Raw genomic sequence first — 23,429 nt, 5'->3', positions numbered from 1 at the left:
TGAATCAATATTATCAAAATATAACATTTTGATGTTTCCAAATCCAAAACTTTAAGAATCTTTGTTCCATGAGAAATTTATTATTTAATTCCAATTTGGAAAAATAATTGTTTTGAAATTTCAGAATTTCTCATAGAATGGAAATTCCAGTCTCTGACTGGCCCAATTAAACTTTAAATATATATATTGTCCATGTTCTTCTCCAGGTTTTGTTGGATTTTCTCTAGATACAACCCATGGCAAATGCAGACTTGGGAGATCAAACATCCATCACAGAATTCATTCTCCTAGGATTTGGGAACCTCCAGGAACTGCACTTTCTTCTCTGCCTGCTGTTTCTAGTGATCTACATTGCGACCATGGTGGAGAACATCCTCGTTGTGTTAGTTGTTGCTGATCAGTATCTTCACACTCCTATGTACTTGTTCCTGGGGAACTTGTCCTGCCTGGAGACCTGCTACACCTCCACCATCCTTCCCAGGGTGCTGGCCAGTCTCCTGACTGGAGACAGAACTATTTCTGTTAGTGGTTGCATCACACAATTTTATTTCTTCGGTTCTCTGGCATCTACAGAAAGTTATCTCCTTGTCATAATGTCTTTTGACCGGTATTTAGCAATTTGTAACCCATTGCATTATGCAGCACTTATGAACAGCAAATGTTGCCATCAGCTAATTGCTGGTTCTTGGATAAGTGCCTTCTTGGCCAATTGCTTGGTGATATTTTTGGCATCACAATTAACTTTTTGCAAGTCTAGTGAAATTCTCCATTTCTTTTGTGACTTCTCCCCAATTGTAAAACTCTCCTGCAGTGACACTAACCTCATTGAACTTCTAACTTTCATCATGGCCTTTATATTCACAGTGACACCATTTCTCTTAACCATGATATTCTACGTTTGCATCATCACCACCATCCTGAGAATCTCATCCACCAGAGGGAGGCAAAAGGCATTTTCCACCTACTCCTCTCACCTTATTGTGGTGACCATTTTCTATGGAACCATAATCATTGTCTACATGCTGCCAGACACCAATACACTGCGAGACCTGAACAAAGTGTTCTCTGTCTTCTACACAGTCTTGACTCCTCTGGTCAACCCGCTCATCTACAGCCTGAGAAACAAAGAAGTACACAAAGCCCTGAGGAGAAAGACTGCCAATAAATGGAGAGCTTTTTGCAAGAGTGAAGATGATCTGATGCCATTCCATTAGGTTCAATTGAAATAGGGGTAAATTGACATGCTTGGATGAGTGAGAGCAGCACATTTAGGGTAGCCTGAGACTGGCAATTGGAATTCCACTAGAGAGAGTGATGGCACATTGAGGTTACCGACAGCTACAGAGGAAGAGTCCAGTGGCTGAGGTGCTATCCTGAATTCTGTTCTTTGCTCTCCTTAAAGTCCTTTGTGACCATGAATTTAGTCTCTCTGAGTCAGATTTTTTTAAAGGATTTAGGTGCATAAAGATGCAGCAGGGTGCCTATGGCTAGAGGAGTGTACCTCTGTTTAAAAATAAGAGGAACCTTCGCACTTTGGGACGCCATTAAAAGTTTATGTTTAAAAGTTAAGAAACAGACCATCTATGTGTAATCAGCCATCAATACTAACAATAATAAATGGTACCTGTCTTCTGTAAATAAACTGGGCACCACAAGTATCAATGGTATTGATAATAATTACACTTAGGGATAGATTTTTAAAGGAATGTAGGCACCTAGTAGGATTTTTAAAAACACCTAATATCCATTGAAATGGATGAGGTTTAAAGTTGAAGCTAAACAAATTCAGCCTGAAAACGAGTGCATTTTTAACTGTCAGCTCATCAGATAGAAAGTGGTGAGAGACAGATCAGAATGTTAGGTCAGGCCACACACACTCCATTCTAGGACTGATAGGTAGTCTGTGGTATAGATATGGGGTGCTGGTTATTAAAATGTTTCTGTTGTTGTGATGGGTGTGAGCCCTTGAAAACACTCACTGAGACCTCCGGGCAGAGAAGTGACTTCTGATATGTTGTACTGAAATTGTATTTAATTATTCTTAGGCTAGGAAGCATTGATTTTTATCAGTAAAGGTCAGTAAATGTTGATTTCACTGCACACAAACAATTCAACAAAAATATTTCCATCCATAAACATTGAAATTTACAGATAGACAAAGAAAGAAAAATCCTTCTTGAGAATTTATTACAGTTAAATGTAAAGCTATTTACTTTATATATTTTGACATGTGATATTGACCATTTGTGTTTTAATGTTTTTAAAGCATTAAACTTGTTGAATCTGACCATCAGCTGTGATTAAATAATTTTTGTCTGACCCCCATAGTCTTATCCCTGCATACTTCCCCCACCGTGAAAATTTAAATAGATAAAAATTTAAAAAAATGAATATTACCCATTGAAATATATGAACAATTAAAATAAAATTGTATCAAGCCTACTTATTCTTTGCATTTTGGAAAAATGGGTTTGTTGCATAAAATTAGAATTTAAAAATAAAATTAGCACAAGAGTCAACTGAGAATACAGCCCCTTTGTGACAGGCATTGTACAAATATAAGGAGATAAAAATCTCTGCACAAAAAGCTTGCAATCTAAGTAGACTATGGGTAATGAGGTGGCTAGTATATTAGTCTACAATGCCAGATAACAGGGCTCGTATCTGTGCTCTGCTATAGACCCCCGTGCCATCGTACATAAGTCACTGAAGGGCCAGGTTTTTAAGGCACCTAGTGGGATGTTCAAAAGCATCCAGGTGCCTAAAGCTCAATGGATGTTTTAAAAAAATCCATTTATGTTCCTAAATCACTGTAAAAATCTGGTCCTAGGACTATAAAAAAATGTCAGTTCTACTTTTCCCCTCAAAGTGAGCAGCTGATGAGCTCAGAGTCCCTCATTTTCATTTTATCTCCAAATAAATTGCCTCTGAGCATCTGAATTCATTCCCATCCTTCTCCTTAGCCTCTTTGTGCCTCATTTTCCTTATTCTAAAACAATAGTGCTGCTCTATGTCATGGGGTGTGGTGTGGATGAACACATTAAAGAGTGTGAAATAGATAAGAGTCAGATAAATAATTAGGCTGTGGGGAAATGGTAGAATAAGCAGTGGCTGGCCGGGGGGGAGGGGGGGCAGGAAGGGTTGCAAGTGTCATGTTGGGTCCATGTTTAAACAATTCCCCATTGTTAAATAGTTAACTAGACACTGGACCAGGGATTCCCAGGTGAATGCTGGAAGCACCAGGCTAGTGTGTCTCTCTGTCCCAGTGACTGCTCAAGTGCTCTTTCTTCGTGCACTGCAAAAAGACCTTACACAGCCCGGAGAAAGCCCTGGAGAATTATTCCAGGAATCTCCAGCCAGGGCAATGCCAACAGTGGCAGCCTTCTCCACTTGCCGTCACCTTCTTTCAATTAGTTGCCCAGCTTCTCAGACTGAACCCACCATGTCAGTGCAAGTGTATGCAGGCTGTAATATGAGGCTACTCCTTCATGTCACCATCTAGTTCAGTTGTTGATATCCCTCTCTAGTGGCTTTTCCACAGGGATATATCACTTTTATGGTGTTTATCAGTAAAGGGGAGTACCCAAGGTCTCTACTGAAAACTCATAACTTATCAATACTCAAACATTATGAGATGTACATCTTGGAATGTTTAGAGATTAATGGAACTATATTAAAATTTTTTGCCCTTATGGTCTTGGAGTAGGAGTTAGTCAGCAGGGAATCCTATCTCCTGGTGATGGCCCATCTAAGTAGAAGAGACAGGTCACCCTTACCTGGCTAACCTATTATGTAATGTATTGCTCAATTGTTTACCTTTGCACCAACCCAGAACAGTCAATGGAAAGTTGTCAAGGTTCCTTCCCTACTCTGAATTTTAGGGTACAGATCTGGGGACCTTAATGGACACTTCTAAGCTTAATTACCAGCTTAAATTTGGTATTGCTGCCACCACCACCCGAGCACTACTTTTCTCCCTTGGGTAGTCTTGAGATACTTCACCAATTTCCTGGTGAACCTAGATCCAAACATCTTGGATCTTAAAACAAGGAGAAATTAACCATCCCCCTTCCTTTCTCCCACCAACCCCTGGTGGATTCAGATCCAACTCCCTTGGATCTAAAAAACAAGGAAAAATCAATCAGGTATTAAGAAAATAGGCTTTTAATTAAAGAAAAGAAAGGTAAAAGAAAACCCTCTGGGAGAGATTAGCATACCAGCTCACAGACAACAGATTCCAAACACAGAGGATGCTCTCCTGGACAAAAACTTTAATACACACAAGAATACCCAAATCTGATAATTCCCTTAATGGTATCAAGACAAGTTACAAAGAAAATAAACATAAACCTATTTATCCCTTTCTAAAACTTACTACTCTGATAAGAGGCTGGATCCTTGATCTTTTTCACTCCGGCTGAAACTGAGACTCTAAACAAAGGAAAACTTCCCTCCTTCTTTTGAAACATCTTGCTCCCCCATTGGTTCCTCCAGTCAGGTGTCATCTAGGCTAGGTGAACTTCTTAACCCTTTAGAGGTAAAAGAGGCATTAACCCTTAACTATCTGTTTATGACAAAAGTCATCAAAGAAACTCTGAACATCAAAACCCTGTGGAAAGGAAAAGGAAGACACGAGAGCATGGGGATGGCACTGTCTGGGAATAAAGGCAAAAGACCGATTATGTATATGTCACAGGAAAAAGACACTCTGTACCCATCACTAAGGAGGTACCTTGCTGAGCAAGGGTGCTTTATGAAAGATTGCATGTTAGCTCCTTGGGGCCAGCAAGTGCTACAACTGTCTGTACTTTTGAGTGAGAATCTACTTTAGCTAGAAAAGGTGCCCATTAGTAATCGTATGTCCTAGTTTGTGTTTCATAGTTTTGTTTTGTAGGTAGACATTAGTTTCTGTCACTCACGCTTATTTGTGTAAATTTCTATTCTTTCTTAAATAAACATCCTTTTGTTCTACTGTAATTGAACTCAAGTGTTGTGTGATACAGGAGCAGCTAATGTGGGCTAATGTGAAACTGGAGTACACAAGTCTTTGGCAATCCAGCAATCAGGGTGGACCCCAGAAGGGGACACTTTCCAAGGACTCAGAGGCTTGAGGTGCAGTGACTGTCAGTCTTCCGGGCTGGTGGAGCCCAGAGGAGAGTGGTGAACGGCTGACCAGCCAGTCATGTCAGGGAGCTGTCACTCAGCAGGCACAGGCAAGACTCTTGTGCTGGAGGCAAGGGGTATCAAGGAGATTCATAGACCTGGGCACCCTGAGAAGAATCACAGTTGTAATAGTGTTGTTACATTTTAAAGGTGCAGGGGTGCAGGCTCAGCATTGGGGGCCAAGAATTGCAGACGTTGCCTGTCCATTGCCATGACAAGGCAAGGAGGCAGTGTGTGTATTAAAGGAGTGAGATGGGGCACTGTGTACTGAGGACAGAGTTAAGGTGGGGTGAGCCTTTACCTTACCAGAAGTTTGAGTTTTGCTGAACTCAATGATATGGAGAGGCACAAGTTTTTCCATAGGCTACATGGTTGCACTGTGATTCCTGAGCATTCCTGCTCCCATACATTTGTTGTGGGGAAGTGGTTTTCAGACTTTTTTCATTTGCAGACCACTAAAATAATTCAACTGCCAGTGCAGCCCCCTTTGGAAATCTTAGACATAGTGCATGGATCCCCTGAGGTCCACTGACCACAGGTTGAAAACCATGGATACAGTGCAATGGTGATAATTGCTGTGTTTTGCAATGTTTGCATTACACAGTTGCTACCTGGGCTGGTGAGAGAAACCTCATCCATGATCTATGGCCTAAAACCTTGACTGCTTTATCACATCGTTGTTACAGTAACTTTAATGACATGATCAATGACTGGTGTGTATCTCTCCCTCTCCATCCTCTCCCACACATGTATCCCCCCTAACATTTCCAGCCCTCTCCCATTAAACCATTAGTTGCACTGTAGAAGCCATTAACATGCCAGGAACTAATCATAGAATATCAGGGTTGGAAGGGACCTCAGGAGGTCATCTAGTCCAACCCCCTGCTCAAAGCAGGATCAATTCCCAACTAAATCATCCCAGCCAGGGCTTTGTCAAGCCTGACCTTAAAAACCTCTAAGGAAGCAGATTCCACCACCTCCCTAGGTAACCCATTTCAGTGCTTCACCACCCACCTAGTGAAAAAGTTTGTTCCTAATATCCAACTGTAGCAATGCAGGACTCACCCCTGTGGTGCCTCCTGCTGGTCTCTTCTGGGAATCAACTCATCCAGCCTCTGGAGAGCCCTCTGCAGGATGGTGTCCCGCTGCTGTTGGGTGCCCACGTCCCTCCTGGACCTAGTGCCCCATTATCTGGGGTACTGCCCCCTGGCAGTAACCCCTTTATCTCAGGGTGTCTCACCCAGGGGGAACTCCCACCCACTACCTCCACTTTCCTTCAGTGTAAGACTATTGCCAGTCACCAACTAGCTCCACTCCCTGGGTCAGACTGCAGTCTCTGCCACGCATCACTGGCAAAGGGGGGTTGGACCTGCTGCCTCTGTCCAGCCTTGGGCTGTCCCTTACAACCCTAGTACCTGTTTGGCCTTATACTAGGCCGCAGCCTGGGGCTCCTCAGCTCCCTTGGCCTCCCCCAGCCCTGCTCCACTCCAGGTACCTTATTTCGCTCCCCATCCATATTGCCACCCATTCCTTCTGTGGCCACATTTGGTATGCCAAAAGGTGTCAATAGCTTCCATCAATTGGTTCTTTGATCTCTTGATAGTTACCAACCTGACTGAAACTGCTGGATCTGTTAGCTAGATCCCAGGGGATCTGTGTGTCCACTTAGTACCCTCTTCTCATTTCTGGTTTTCAGCAAAATCAATCGGATTCTTCCTATGAATTCTGAGAATGTTCCCTGACATTTTGGAATTAATCAGATGTGGCCTTTAAAAATTATTGGGTTATAGATAGATGGACAAACAGAGAAATGCCACAAAGTTGAGCGTACGGCCTTCCAAGTTTGGCCAGTTACAGTTGTTGGGGGAATTTTATGTCAAAATCAGAATTTTCTGTGGGAAAATGTTGATTTTGTTGACTTTTGTATTATAATCTGCTGGGACCTGAATCAAAATATTTCATTTTGGGTCAGGCCAGCTCAGCATTAATCTGCATCTCTGTGAGTTGTTATGGTACCTTGTAAAAGTTGTAGTTTGGTTGCCTCATTCCTCCATTTTCCCCTAAGGGCTAGGCAACCTATGGCACAGGTGCCGAAGGTGGCACATGAGCTGATTTTCGGTGGCACTCATACTGCCCAGGTCCTGGCCACCAGTCCAAGGGGCTCTGCATTTTAATTTAATTTTAAATGAAGCTTCTTAAGCATTTAAAAAGCCTTATTTACTTTACATACAACAATACTTTTGTTATATATTAAAGACTTATAGAAAGAAACCTTCTAAAAAGGATAAAATGTATTACTGGCATGCAAAACCTTAAATTAGAGTGAATAAATGACGATTAGGCACAGCATTTCTGAAAGGTTGCTGACCCCTGGTTTAGATTTTTGGTTTCTTTTTTTTTTCCTTTCACTTCCCTATTCCTCCTTTTTCCCCTTCCCTCTTATTTTGGTGGCTAAATGGAAGAAAAGGTTTGGTGTGGGGGAATTGGGGAGAGAAAAAACAAAACTATGAAATGTTCAACAATGCCGACATGCTTCAAAATTGTTCTTTTTCAATATTTGCAGAATGACACATATTTCAAAAATATTTCAAAAACTCATTCCACAATTTTTTTACCATTTTCCAAACAGCTCGAGCTTTAAGACTTATAATTGTTGTCTAATTTTCTCTTCTTTTTCTTGGTGATGGTTGGAAATTCAGATAATGATTCAGAGATTCCTAGACTCTAGGACTGGAAGGGACCTCGAGAGGTCATCAAGTCCAGTCCTCTGCCCTCATGGCAGGACCAAATACTGTCTAGACCATCCCTGATAGACATTTATCTAACCTACTCTTAAATACCTCCAGAGATGGAGATTCCACAACCTCCCTAGGCAATTTATTCCAGTGTTTAACTACCCTGACAGTTAGGAACTTCTTCCTAATGTCCCACCTAAATCTCCCTTGCTGCAGTTTAAGCCCATTGCTTCTTGTTCTATCACTGGAGGCTAAGGTGAACATGTTTTCTCCCTCCTCCTGATGACACTCTTTTAGATACCTGAAAACTGCTATCATGTCCCTGCTCAGTCTTCTCTTTTCCAAACTAAATAAACTCAATTATTTCAGCCTTCCTTCATAGGTCATGTTCTCAAGACCTTTAATCATTCTTGTTGCTCTTCTCTGGACCCTCTCCAATTTCTCCACATTTTTCTTGAAATGCAGTGCCCAGAACTGGACACAATACTCCAGTTGAGGCCTAACCAGCGCAGAGTAGAGCGGAAGAATGACTTCTCGTGTCTTGTTTACAACACACCTGTTAATGCATCCCAGAATCACGTTTGCTTTTTTTGCAACAGTATCACATTGTTGACTCATATTTAGCTTGTGGTCCACTATGACCCCTAGATCTCTTTCTGCCATACTCCTTCCTATACAGTCTCTTCCCATTCTGTATGTGTGAAACTGATTGTTCCTTCCTAAGTGGAGCACTTGGCATTTGACTTTATTGAATTTCATCCAGTTTACCTCAGACCATTTCTCCAATTTGTACAGATCATTTTGAATTTTGATCCTGTCCTCCAAAGCAGGTGCAATCCCTCCCAGTTTGGCATCATCTGCAAACTTAATAAGCATACTTTCTATGCCAACATCTAAGTCGTTGATGAAGATATTGAACAAAGCCGGTTCCAAAACAGACCCTTGCGGAACCCCACTTGTTATACCTTTCCAGCAGCATTGGGAGCCATTAATAACTACCCTCTGAGTACGGTTATCCAGCCAGTTATGCTGGCCCCATCTAAATTGTATTTGCCTAGTTTATCGATAAGGATATCATGCGAGACCATATCAAATGCCTTACTAAAGTCTAGGTATACCACATCCACCGCTTCTCCCTTATCCACAAGGCTCGTTATCCTATCAAAGAAAGCTATCAGATTGGTTTGACATGATTTGTTCTTTACAAATCCATGCTGGCTATTCCCTATCACCTTACCACCTTCCAAGTGTTTGCAGATGATTTCTTTAATTACTTGCTCCACTATCTTCCCTGGCACAGAAGTTAAACTAACTGGTCTGTAGTTTCCTGGGTTTTTTTATTTCCCTTTTTATAGATGGGCACTATATTTGCCCTTTTCCAATCATCTGGAATCTCTCCCATCTCCTATGACTTTCCAAAGGTGATAGCTAGAGGCTCAGATACCTCCTCTATTAACTCCTTGAGTATTCTAGGATGCATTTCATCAGGCCCTGGTGACTTGCAGGCATCTAACTTTTCTAAGTGATTTTTAACTTGCTCTTTTTTAATTTTACCTTCTAAACCTACCCCTTCACATAAGCATTCATTATGTTAGACATTCCTTCAGACTTCTCAGTGATGACCGAAACAAAGAAGTCATTAAGCATCTCTGCAATTTCCAAGTCACCCATTACTGTTTCCCCCTCCTCAATGAGCAGTGGGCCTACCCTGTCCTTGGTCTTCCTCTTGCTTCTAATGTATTGATAAAAAGTCTTCTTGTTTCCCTTTATTCCCATACCTAGTTTGAGCTCATTTTGTGCCTTTGCCTTTCTAATCTTGCCCCTGCATTCCTGTGTTATTTGCCTATATTCATCCTTTGTAATCTGACCTAGTTTCCATTTTTTATATGACGCCTTTTTATTTTGTAGGTCATGCAAGATCTCATGGTTAAGCCAAGGTGGTCTTTTGCCACATTTTCTATCTTTTCTAACCGTCGGAATAGCTTGTTTTTGGGCCTTTAATAGTGTCCCTTTGAAAAGCTGCCAACTCTCCTCAGTTGTTTTTCCCCTCAAGCCACGTCCACACTACAGAGTAAAATCGAAATTAATAAAATCGATTTTATAAAACAGGTTTTATAAAATCGATTTTACGCGTCCACACTAGGGCACATTACTTCGGTGGTGTGCGTCCATGGTCCCAGGCTACCATCAATTTCCGGAGCGGTGCACTCTGGGTAGCTCAGTAAAAGAATGGGTCCAATAACTTCGATTTCCGTCCACACTAACCCTAAATCGATATAGTAATATCAATCTTAGTGTTACTCCTCTCGTTGAGCAGGAGTACAGAAATAGATTTTGAGACCCCTTAAAATCGATTTTAACTGCCTTGTAGTGTGGACGGGTACAGCGTTAAATCGATTTAACACTGTTTAAATTGATTTAACTCTGTAGTGTGGACCAGGCCTCAGTCTTGATTCCCATGGGACCTTACCTATCAGCTCTCTGAGCTTACCAAAATCTGCCTTCCTGAAATCCATTGTCTCTATTTTGCTGTACTCCCTTCTACCCTTCCTTAGAATTACAAACTCTATGATTTCATGATCATTTTCACCCAAGCTTCCTTCTACTTTCAAATTCTCAACGAGTTCCTCCCTATTTGTTAAAACCAAGGCTAGAACAGTTTCCCCCCTAGTAGCTTTTTCAACTTTCTGAAATAAAAAGTTGTCTCCAATGCAGTCCAGGAACTTATTGGATAGTTTGTGCCCCACGGTGTTATTTTCCCAATATATACCTGGATATTGAAGTCCCCATCACCACCAAATCTTGGGCTTTGGATGATTTTGTTAGTTGTTTAAAAAAAGCCTCATCCACCTCTTCCACCTGGTTAGGTGGCCTGTAGTAGACTCCTAGCACGACATCACCCTTGTTTTTTACACCTTTTATCCTAACCCAGAGACTCTCAACACTTCCGTCTCCTATGTCCATCTCCACCTCAGTCCAAGTGTGTACATTTTTAACATATAAGGCAACCCCTCCTCCCTTTTTCCCCTGTCTATCCTTCCTGAGCAAACTATACCCATCCACACCAATATTCCAATCATGTGTATTATCCCACCAAGTTTCAGTGATGCCAACAATGTCATAGTTGTATTTATTTATTAACACTTCCAGTTCTTCCTGCTTATTACCCATACTTCTTGCATTTGTATATAGGCATCTAAGATACTGGTTTGATCTTGCCTCCCAGTTTTGCCCTGACCCTCCTTTCACTCTGCCATTATAGCCCACGCTCCCTCTTGTTTCTGACCCATCTCCCAGGTCTTCATGTTCCCCACTTACCTGTGGGCTTTGCTCACCTGTCCCCATCGAACCTCGTTTAAAGACCTCCTCACTAGGTTAGCCAGTCTGTGTGCAAATAGGGTCTTTCCCCTCCTCGAAAGGTGAACGCCATCTCTGCCTAAGAATCCTTCCTCGAATAGCATCCTGTGGTTGAGGAAGCCAAGTCCTCCTGGCGACACCATCTTCTCAGCCAGGCATTCACCTCCATGATGCATCTATCTCTGCCCAGGCCCCTACCTTTGACAAGAAAAATCAAAGAGAATACCACCTGTGCTCCAAACTCCTTCACACATACTCCCAGAGCCCTGTAGTCACTCTTGATCCACTCAACATCACACCTCGCAGTATCATTTGTGCCCACATGGATGAGTAGCATGGGGTACTAGTCAGAAGGCCGGATAATCCTCGACAATGCCTCTGTAATATTTCGGACATGGGCCCCCAGTAGGCAGCTTACCTCCCGAGATGAAATGTCAGGGCGACAGATGGGCACCTCTGTCCCCCTCAGCAGAGAGTCTCCAACCACCACTACGCTACGTTTCCTATTTTCAGTGGTGGCGGCAGACCTCCCAGCCTTAGGGGTACGAGGCTTCTCCTCCTTTACTGTAGGGGTTGATTCCTTCTCTTCTGTATCAAGAAGAGCATAACGCTTACCTATTACCACGGCAGGAGGGTTGGCAGCAGGGATGGAGCACTGCCCGCTGCCAGAAGTAACCAGCTGCCAGTGTCCATCCTGAGCCATCTCCTCCTCCAACAGTGGTGTGTCAGCAGTATTGTGAACTGGGACAGCTACCTCAGCTGTCTCCACATGGACACTGCCCAGGAATCGCTCGTGGATATGGATGCTCCTCAACCTAGCCACCTCCTCCTGTAGCTCTCCCACCTGCTGCTTGAGAGATTCCACCAGTAGGCACCTTTCACATTGGATACATAATGGTAGAGAACACTGGTAAATTCTGAGCCTAGGTACAATATTAGAGATCCTTAAATTCAAAGGAGAGTTTCTGTGAATTCTTCCAGTCATGTATTAATATTTCTCTGTTACCAAACTCTTATATTAAATAAAAATGATGAACACAATGGGCTACATTTCTATAAACTGGACATCTTCACATTTTGATGTTGTGCGTCTAAGTGCATTTGGAAAGGAGCTCACAACTTGACTTCAAGTCATTATTGTCCAGATGAACTTGGCTAGCTGGGAATGCCTGGATGGGAGTTTTGCCCCAAAATAATTGACAATCAAGGAATGCTGAAATGCCTATATATAGATCTGCTCAAAATTACTATCTTATTGCTTTACAAAAAATCAAATGTTTCTAGTTTTGATAGTATATGAGCAATGCACAGACTTTAAAGAAGTCTTGTATTGTTGTTAGTTTTGTGAGGCAGTTTCTTTTTGTGGCAAGCAAAAACAGTTCACCTTCTGCTCTCATGTCAGTAAATAGAGTCAAATATTGGGGCCGAGCTGCTTCTTTGGAACCAGTCACTGGTGCATGGGTGGAGAGCCCCCACAAGATGGATGTTGTTTGTGACCACCTCTGCTCCAGAACTGCTGTATTGGGGTTAATAAAGAAGAAACTATCCACACTCTAAAACACTGTTTTCTCCTTGTGAACAAGCTCCACCTTCCACTCCCAGAAACCCAGACTGGTTGACCCTCTTTGTGGATGAAGCAGCACACACAGTCCAGCAGAGTATCTGCCTCGAGTGTCTTTCTAGCTTTTGATGCTCTGGGTAAATCACAACTTAACAGCAGTTATATGGAGCCCTCTTCCTGCTCCCTCGCTCAGCCTTTTATGCTGCAAGTGATCCCTTAGAATCATAGAATTGGAAGGGACCTTGAGAGGTCATCTAGTCCAGACCCCTGCAGTCAAGGCAGGACTAAATATTATCTAGACCATCCCTGACAGGCATGTGTCCAACCTGCTCTTAAAAATCCCCAATGATGGAGATTCCACAAAGTCCTTAGGCTGCAATTTAAGCCCATTGCTTCTTGTCCTATTCTCAGAGGTTAAGAAGAACAATTTTTCTCTCTCCTCTTTGTAGCAACCCCTTATTTACTTGAAAACAGTTATCATGTCCTCTCTCAGTCTTCTCTTCTCCAGACTAAACAAACACATTTTTTTCAATCTTCCCTCATAGGTCATGTTTGTAGACCATTAATCATTTTTGTTGCTCTTCTCTGGACTTTCTCCAGTTTGTCCACATCTTTCCTGAAATGTGGCGCCCGGAACTGGACACAATACTCCAGTTGAGGGCTATCAGTGAGGAGTAGAGTGGAAGAATTACTTCTTGTTCTTGCTTACAATACTCCTGCTAATACATCTCAGAATATTGTTTGATTTTTTTGCAATATGTTACACTCTTCACTCATATTTAGCTTGTGATCTTTTATGACCCCCAGATCAATTTCTGCAGTACTCCTTCCTAGGCAGTCATTTCCTATTTTGTATGTGTGCAACTGATTGTTCCTTTCTAAATGGAGTGCTTTGCATTTGTCTGTATTGAATTTCATCGTATTTACTTCAGACCATTTCTCCAGTTTGTCCAGATCATTCTGAATTTTAATCTTATCCTACAAAGAAGTCACAACCCCTCCCAGCTTGGTATCATCCGCAAACTTTATAAGTGTACTCTCTAGGCCATTATCTAAATCATTGATGAAGATATTGAACAGAACTGGACCCAGAACCAATTCCTGCGGGATTCAACTCTTTATGCCCTTCCAGCATGACTGTGAATCAGTGATAACTACTCTCTGGGAACGATTTTCCAAACAATTATGCACCCACTTTATAGTAGCTCCATCTAGGTTGTATTTCCCTATTTGTTTATGAGCAGGTCATGTGAGACAGTATCAAAAGCCTTACTGAAGTCAAGACATAACACATCTACCACTTCCCCCCAGTCCACAAGGCTTGTTTCCCTGTCAGAGAAAGCTATCAAATTGGTTTGACATAATTTGTTCTTGACAAATCCATGCTAACTGTTATTTATCACCTCATTTTCTTCTAGGTGTTTGCAAATTGACTGCTTAATTATTTGCTCCATTATCTTTCCAGGTACAGAAGTTAAGCTGACTAGTCTGTAATTCCCCGGGTCATCCTTATTTCCCTTTTTATAGATGGGCACTATATTTGCCCTTTTCCAGTCTTCTGGAATGTCTCCCATCTTCCATGACTTTTCAGAGATAATTGCCAATGGCACAGATATCTCCTCAGTCAACTCCTTGAGTATTCTAGGATGCTTTTCATCAGGTCCTGGTGATTTGAAGACATCTAACTTGTCTAAGTAATTTTTGACTTGTTCTTTCCCTATTTTAGACTCTGATATTACCTTATTTTCACTAGCATTTACTATGTTAGACGTCCAATCACCACCAACCTTTTCGCCATCAAAACCAAAACAAAGAAGTCATTAAGCACCTCTGCCATTTCCATATTTTCTGTTACTGTCTTTCCCACCTCAATGAGTAATGGGCCTCTTCTGTTCTTGGTCTTCCTATTGATTCTAATGTATTTGTAGAATGTTTTCATGTTTCCTTTTATGACTCTAGCTAGTTTGATCTCATGTTGTGCCTTGGCTTTTCTATTTTTGTCCAGACATACTTGTGTTATTTGTTTATATTCTTTCTTTGTAATTTGTCTTTCTACCCTTCCAAACCCAAACTACCTAAGCCCTTTCTACTCTACTTATGCCCAGTACCTAAGTGAACAGGGTGCTGCCTTCCAAAAGGCTCTACTTGAAGCTACTAACAACACCCTGTCACTCTCCTCCAATGGGGAACCAACCTTCAACGCCCTGAATTCTCCTACTATTCACCAGAAGCAAGAGACTATTGTTAAATAAATGAATAAAGATTAACAATCACATCAAAGTTCTTTGGAATGAATATTTCCATTGGGTCTGTGTGTCTGTGTGTGAGAGAGAGATTTCCTCTCACTCAAAGCTTTCATTTGCAAACCATGTATTAAATCAGGGGTAGTCAATAGGCAGACCACAGGTCAAATCTGGACCACCAGCCATTTTTTAATAGACCCAGAAATCTTTTTATTTACTTGTGGCAGTGAGTTGTTGTTGATGGGCCTTTTTTTATTATTTTCCTCTGGAGTTTGGACCTTGACTATACCTTCAGAAAGAAAGGTAGACCTTGACACACAAATAATTGACAATCCCTGGTTTAAATTTACATTCAATCTCTTTTGTTTTTGCTAAACTGCATGTCTGAACTGATGTGCCTGACTCATCTTAGCCATTGTTACTCATGGAATTGTTCCACAGAAGGCAATGGGACAACTGACATGAGCAAAGATTACTCAGCAGAGTGACTGTCTGTATGGCTATGGACTCCCTGGTCCAGGTGTTACATTTCAGTGATCTCACACAGCAGGGAGCTGGAAGGCAATTCTTCTGGGCATGGGAGGTTGGTTGCATCAGGACAATTGTTTGCACTGTCTGTACAGAAAACACATCGCTAACTAACCAGGCTCAGCCCCTTCACTGGAACTCAAGGGACTCAAGGGACACACAGCCTGCCAAGAAGAAGGATACAAATGACAAGAGACCTCTGCATTTAGCAAATTGAGGGGGAAGAGCATGTTCTAATGCAGATCACAGCAGAGGCTCATCCATTCAGATGTATGCAGGTCTCTCTACTGAGAAGATCCAGATTCTGCAGAAGGATGAGAGACAAGCACCTCAACTCAAGAACCCAAATCCTGGTGACCAAACCCTGAGAAATAAGAGCTCATCGCTTCAAGTTTGGGCTGTCCTGTGATTACAGGTGAGCGCCCTCTGCCTGGTGGCATTTCTATCCCACCTTCCAAGCAGGGGCATGGCTGTGCTTTGTGAATATTTGCAGTTTTATCCTGACCTTTCCACAGCAGAGTCAGTTGGTGTGGATAGCACCATTTTACAATGGGGAAATTAAGATATGTCTTGTGAAAGGTCCTCAGCTGGGGATCTGGCCCATTGACTCTGGAGTCAATTGAGTCTGGAATAGGAAAACAGGAATCCAAAATAAGTGATGCTGATGGAAAGGACCATAGCAAGAGCATGGAAAATGTCACAAGGAGGTTAGCAGGGTAGCAGTTTTTCACAAAACTGGGTGACTGGGCAACAAAATGGCAGTTGAAATTCAATGTTAATAAATGCAAAGTAATGCACATCGGAAAACATAATCCCAACTATACATATAAAACAAAAGGGTCTAAATTAGCTGTTACTACTCAAGAAAGTGATCTTGGAATCATTGTGGACAGTTCTCTGAAAATATCCACTCAATGTGCAGTGACAGTCAAAAAAATGAACAGGATGCTGGGAATCATTAAGAAAGGGATAGAAAATAAAACAGAAAATATCATATTGCCTATATATGCCCACATCTTGAATACTTCGTGCAGATATGGTCACCTCCATCTAAATTCATGGAGGATAGATCCATAAATGGATGGGCAGGGATGATGCCCCTAGCCTCTGTTTGCTAGAGAATGGGAAGAGATTACTTGATTATTACCTATAGAATATCAGGGGTGCAAGGGACCTCAGGAGATCATCTATTTCAGCCCCCTGCTCAAAGGAGGACCAATCTCCAATTTTTTTTTTTTGATCTGGATCCTTAAATGGTCCTCCATCAAGGATAGAATTTATAACCCTGGGTTTAGCAGGCCAAAGCTCAAATAGCTGAGCTATCCCTTCCCCCTGGTTTGTTCATTCTCTCTGCGACACCTGGCATTGGCCATTGTTGTACGACAGGCTACTGGGGTAGATGGACCTTTGATTTTACCCAGTATGGCCATTCTTATGTTGCTATAATTTAAATCAGACTCTGTATCAGATGACTGGTGAATAGATAATGTAATGCCTATTTTTAAAAAAGATTTCAGAGGCGACTCTAGCAATTAATAGACTTAGTACCAGGCAAATTGCTTGAAACTATAGTAAAGGGAATTATCAGACACATTGGTGAACACGATATATTAGGAAAGAGTCAATATGACTTTTGGAAAGGGAAATCATGCCTCACCAATCTATCAAATTCTTTGAGTGTGTCAATAAGCCAGTGCATAGTGTCCTTGGACTCTCAGAGAGCCTTATACAAGGTCCCTCAGCAAAGGATCTTAAACAAAGTAAGCATTCATGGTACGAGGGAAGATCCTCTCATGGATCAGTAACTGGTTAAAAGGTAGACAAGAAAAGAGAGAAATAAATGGCCTGTTTTTACAATGGAGAGAGGTAAATTAGCTATTACCACTCAAGAAAGATCTTGGAGTCATAGTGGATAGTTCTCTGATAATATCGACTCAATGTGCAGTGGCAATCAACCCTTTAACAGAATGCAAAAAAAAAACCATAAGGAAAGGGAAGATTAAAGACAAAAAATATCATAATACCACTATATAAATCTGTTGAATATGTGCAGTTGAATACTCCATGCAGTTCTGGTCACCCTATCTCAAAAAGATATATTAGAATTGGAAAAAGTACAGAGAAGGGCAACAAAAATTATTAAGGGTATGAAACAACTTGGGTATGAGAAGAAATTAAAAAACACTGGGACTATTCAAGTTAGAAAAAAGATGATCTGCGGGGATATGATAGAGGTCTATAAAAACATTTATGGTGCAGAGAAAGTGAATAAGGAAGTGTTATTTTCTCCTTCACATAACATACAAACTGGAGGTGACCCAATGAAATTAATAGGCAGCAGGTTTAAAGTAAAAATAAGGTAGTACTTCTTTACACAACACACAGACAACCTGAGGGTTTTGTTGCCAGGGGATTTTGTGAAGGCCAAAATATGACTTGTTCAAAAGAAGAATTAGATAAGCTCATGAACGATATGTCCATCAGTGGCTATAAGCCAAGATGGTCAGGGATGCAACCCCATGCTTTAGGTGTTCCTAAATCTCCAATTGCCAGATGACAGAGAATGGATCACTCAAAATAGCCCTGTTCTGTTCATTCTGTCTGAAGTATCTGGCACTGGATACTGTTGGAAGACCAGGTACTGGGCTAGCTGGACCCCAAGTCTGACCCAGTATAGCCTTCCTATGTATTTATGAGCAGATTATGAAATAAACTGAAGTTTAGCCAAACTAAATGAAAAAAAAATACTTTAATTTTATGTGTTTGTCGTGTGTGTCATGGTATTAAACAGGATGTGGTCTTTGTGCATTCAACTGTGAAACTTGTTTAACACTCTTTAGTGTTGGACAGGAGTGGGTTATGGTAATGCCTTTGGTCCATTTATTCCAATGCAACAGGTCTGAGTCACTCTACACTGAGGATTGCAAATCATCCTGGGTTTGACCCTTCCAAAATCTACCTCCAAATAAGATGCATTTGAATACTGCTACATACTTAATATTGACAAGTACCATCTGAATCAGAAAAGGGCTTTTCAACTCCTCTAGCCAAATATCTGCAATCAATCATCATCATCATCATCATGATTAGGTTGTTGTGTAACATGATCTAAGAAGCCTTTACTCCACTTTATAATTCATAAACTTCTGTCTTGTGTGATGGTGAAAATAAATATTCAATAAGTAGACAAATAGTAAGAATAATTGCCATTAATTTTAATAGATGATATGTTCCTAAATACAACATTTTGGATTGAAATGCTTAATTCAAAAGTTTAGTTGATGTATTTATCGATATTTACTCCTCCAAGACTTGACATTCTGGCCATTGCCAGATGTGCAGTGTTGAAGTTCAACATCATTGTTCTGCTCCAATTAGGCACTAGATGGGATATGAGAGTAGAGGAACAATTTGTCTGATCTGTCATGTCAATATTGGGTTACCAGAGAAGTGTGCAGTTGTTATCATTTTTATTGATCTGAGATTGGCATGGGGAGGTATGAAGAGATATCAGGGTTGAATTCTAGGACTAAGGCACTTGCCCAAGGTCTAACTTTAGTCACAAAATTAGGGTTGGTAACCAGTTGAGGAGTTTTTTTATACTTTTATAGAATTAAATGGTGACATTTCATTAACTTTTAACTCTATGTTATTCTGATTCAAATGCACAGTTTGTTTCATTGTTCCTAGTCTCAAACCATGGCAGACACGGACTGGCGAAACCAAACTGCCATCACGGAATTCTTCCTGCTAGGATTTGGGGATCTCCCTGACCTGCAAATTCTTCTCTTCCTGCTGTTCTTAGTGATCTACATCACAACTCTGACTGGGAACATCCTCATCATAGTGCTTGTTGTGGCTAATCAGCATCTGCACACTCCCATGTACTTCTTCCTGGGGAACTTGTCATTCTTGGAGACCTGCTACAGCTCCACCATTCTGCCCAGGATGCTGGCCAGTCTCCTAACTGGGAACAGAACCATTTCTGTTAGTGGCTGCATCACACAACTGTATTTCTTTTGTGCTCTGGCATCTACAGAGTGCTATCTGCTAGCAGTGATGTCTTATGATCGGTATTTAGCAGTATGTAAACCCCTTTATTATTCATCTCTTATGAATACCAGAGTTTGCCTTCAGTTGTCTGCTGGGTCATGGGTAAATGGTTGTTTGGCTATTACCATCTTCACATTAGTCATGATGCAGTTCATATTCTGTGGCCCGAACAAAATTGACCATTTCTATTGTGATTCCATCCCATTGATAAAACTCTCCTGTGGGGACACACGAGTTATCATATTGTTGGATTTCATCCTAGCCTGTATATTCACCCTACCTCCATTTCTACTAACCTTGACATCCTACATTTATATCATCACCACAATCCTGCGAATCCCTTCCACTACCGGGAGGCAAAAGGCCTTTTCCACTTGCTCCTCCCACCTCATTGTGGTGACAATTTTCTATGGAACACTAATGACTGTCTACCTGCTTCCAAAACTTGATATACTGAGATTCCTAAAGAAAGTTCTCTCACTTTGTTACACAGTCCTAACTCCCCTGGTAAACCCCCTCATCTATAGCCTGAGAAACAGAGAGGTCAGGGAAGCCTTGCACAAAGTGGTTAGTAAATATGTGACTTTCACAAGGAACATAGCGAATACTATACAATAACAAAGCTCCAGATTTTTAAAGGTGTTTATGCCCCAAGACACTCCCACAAGGCACCAAAATACCTTTGTAAATCTGGCCCTTACACTGAGGTTTGTTAGGGGGCTTATTCCTTTACCGTCTCACTTCCCTGGTCCTTCTCGCATGAACAGAGAGCAACAATATCCGAAGTCCAAAGGTGCAAACAATTTGATGTTTATTGGGGTGAACTTTTAGCAAGCATGATTCCAGTTTCCTTCCTTAGTGTACCCCTTCCCAGCTCTGACACCACAGAGCCTTGCCTGTGTCCCTGTTCCCATTCCCCACCCTTAGCGAAACATTATTTCAATTCCACCACCCCTATTCCCTGTTTCCATTCCCCCTGTGATGTTATGAGTGTAATATAATATCTCATTGAAAGGTGAAAGGGCCAGAAAGAGTTAATTAACTCACAGACTGACCTAACACATGACCCAACTTTAGAGACTTGTTAGGAAAATATGTAGATGAATAGAGCATTGAAATGCAAGTCTGAATTGTTAGCGGTAGAAGGGTAGATGTTCTCTCAGGTCTTGTGATGTAAGCAAATAAATCTTGTCTATCGCTATAGCTTTGATTCGAAGATCAAAAAAGGAATATTAACATTTAGGAAAATACTTGAGTAAAATAATATTATTGTCTATGTGTCTCTTTGAATGTTGTGATAACCTGTATCTGAACTGTTTAATGGATAAATTACCCAGTGCTAATTGCCAGGATGTATGGAAGAAGGAGTTAAGCCTATTGTTTTCTCAGGCTTAAAGGCTGCTGGAAATGTATCAGAACCCTGGGACATGATCCTACTTCATCTCAGATCTGCTTTGGGTTTCAAGAGGGGGAAACCTTAAGCCATAAGGATTGAGATCCCCAGTCACTGACTGGAGCCACCCTGAATATGGAGATTGAACTATAACTTATGGACTATTTCTAAAAGGACTTTTGACAACTATAAGCTCACCTCTGCTATGTATCTGAACCTCAAGAATTGAATTCAAGTCTGTGTGTACATTGATCTTTTAACCAATTCTCTCTCTCTCTTTTCTTTTTTAATGAATTTTAGCTGAGGTAATAAGAATTGGCCATAAGCATGTATTTTGGATAAGATCTAGTTGTAATTGGACCTAGGTAAGTGGCTGATCCTTTGGGATTGGAAGAACCTTTTCTTTTATATGATGAAGTAAGATTTTCATCATCATATCTGACAGGTGTGCCTGGACAGAGGCCGGAGGCTGGGCACTTTAAGGGAACTGCGGTGTTTGGACTTCTGAGTAACCACTGAGGTACTATAGAAACTGTTTTGTGCTGGCATGGTAAATGTTAAGTATTGGAATAACCACCAGCTTTTGGGGTTTATTTGCCCTGTTTTGTCTACAGTTCACCCTAATTGAGTGATCTCAGCTGGCTCCCATGGGCAGCGCCGTCCCAAGCCCCCCACTGACTTCCTGATTGACTGCAAACTATATAGTAAAACTTGAGTTTTGCTTAGCTATACCTTAACCAATCATTTTACTAACCAATTCTAACATATTGTAACATGGTTATTTAACCAATTAAATCCCATCATCTTAATTGGTTTACACTCAACAAAATTAATTATACAGCAGACAGAAACAATCAGACAGAGATTATACAGACAAACAACAGGGAAGTGGAGACTGCAGTGATAGAACAATACAGAAATGAGGATTTCACATCCCAGCTATTAATAAGTGAGTTCTTGCCAGACAGGATGATATCAAACTAAGTTTCCTTTTTACATCTTCTAGGATCTTCCCTTTCTCTGGAGGTGATAGGAATTGGAGGTGATAGGAATATCAGGACAGGATTGTATTTCTAACAGCCCAATAGCACCTTATTTCAAGGTGACTAGTTTGGAATGTGAGGATGTGACCGTACACTTCCCAGTTTATGGCTGCCTCTGCTGCTTACCAGAAGGCTTTAACCTAAGAACCAGGCCTCAGACTCACAGTGAAAGAAGGCCCTTACACATACAGAGAGTGATTTTTATTCTTTCTTTTATACCTCTATAACTAGCTAAGTAATAAGAATACACCTAAATTCTTAAAGTATAGGCCTTTGCAGACAGGCCTGAATATCTATTTCCTAACGAAGTATTCAAAGCTATGAGGGTGATTTGGGCAAAAAGTCTCAACTGAAATTAAGTTCAAAACTCCCATTGAAAATCTCATTGCTCATGTTAAAAAATAGAGAAAATCTGCATGGATTTACTGAGATGAAGTCTCTATGGTTGCTCACTACGTCCACAAAAAACAGATGAATGAGGCTGTGAACAGGTCTGTTAACCTCTCATATTCAGCACTGATACAAGCATTGGGATATTGCCTTTTCTCTTTGGGGTTGGCTAAACATTCACTCTGCATCAGAAGGGTGTACAGTGCCTTTTTGTGTATATTTTATTTAAGGCACAATCCCCATTAAATATGGAAGTAAATCCCTATGTATATTCCCTATTGTGCATTGTTTCTCTATGGTTTGCAGTGTTGTTGTATATGTATTGGTCCAGTATATTCTTTCTCTGGGTTAGATCATAAAATCTTGTAATCAGGTCCGTGGTTCCATGAGAAAAGCCATTTCATGTAAAAATAAATATTTTGGGGGAGGGACAAAAAAACCCCAATTATCTTTTGGTGCAAAATATGTGGGAACATAACTATAGGAAACCTGCCACCTCTGAAGTTATGCTATTGTTTTCCCTGTCACATGGGTCTGGCAAATTCACTACTCTCATTAAACACACACATAAGCCAAATGCAAAGAGCCTGGCATTACCTGCAACCTATGGACACAGCACCAGGAAAATATTTATCGCTCTCATCTCACCTCAGTCCGTGCTGGGAGGAGCTGGAAAAAGGAAATTGCAGATAGCTCATTGCGGCCTTGGAGGCAGGAAGATTGTGCAAAAACAAAGAAGCAGAGTCAGAGCCTAAGTCAGTGAGGACATTTCTGACCCAGCTGGGCCTTTGCCAGGGCACTAGGGGATGCACACACATAGAGCTGAGTCAGTTCCTGTGGTTCGGGCCTCTCCAACAGTCCCTAAGAAAGGACCCAGCACGTGGCACTGCAGGGCAGTGGACACTCAGCTGCTGCCAAGTACATGAAACAGTTCTAAGGTTGAGAGCTGCTTCAATGAGTGTC

General features: G+C 41.3%; 2 protein-coding genes across 2 annotated transcripts; both read left to right on the top strand.

Moving 5' to 3' along the window:
• Positions 1–236: 236 nt before the first annotated feature.
• On the top strand, positions 237–1,214 carry LOC115638023 (olfactory receptor 1361-like). Its single transcript, XM_030539622.1, has one exon. The coding sequence runs from the start codon at positions 237–239 to the stop codon at positions 1,212–1,214; it is 978 nt and encodes a 325-aa protein (XP_030395482.1).
• Positions 1,215–19,286: 18,072 nt separating this feature from the next.
• LOC115638022 (olfactory receptor 10A7-like) lies at positions 19,287–20,258 on the top strand. Its single transcript, XM_030539621.1, has one exon. The coding sequence runs from the start codon at positions 19,287–19,289 to the stop codon at positions 20,256–20,258; it is 972 nt and encodes a 323-aa protein (XP_030395481.1).
• Positions 20,259–23,429: the final 3,171 nt, after the last annotated feature.

Source organism: Gopherus evgoodei, chromosome 21 (genome assembly GCF_007399415.2).
Source record: "Gopherus evgoodei ecotype Sinaloan lineage chromosome 21, rGopEvg1_v1.p, whole genome shotgun sequence".
Classification (NCBI taxonomy): Eukaryota; Metazoa; Chordata; order Testudines; family Testudinidae; genus Gopherus; species Gopherus evgoodei.
The sequence above is the reverse complement of the archived record's forward strand: the minus strand, read 5'-3'. Positions and strand labels throughout refer to the sequence as shown.

What these genes read in the sequence shown, in the direction of transcription:
- LOC115638023 (XM_030539622.1), top strand. Translation starts at nt 237, where the DNA reads ATGGCAAATGCAGACTTGGGAGATCAAACATCCATCACAGAATTCATT.
- LOC115638022 (XM_030539621.1), top strand. Translation starts at nt 19,287, where the DNA reads ATGGCAGACACGGACTGGCGAAACCAAACTGCCATCACGGAATTCTTC.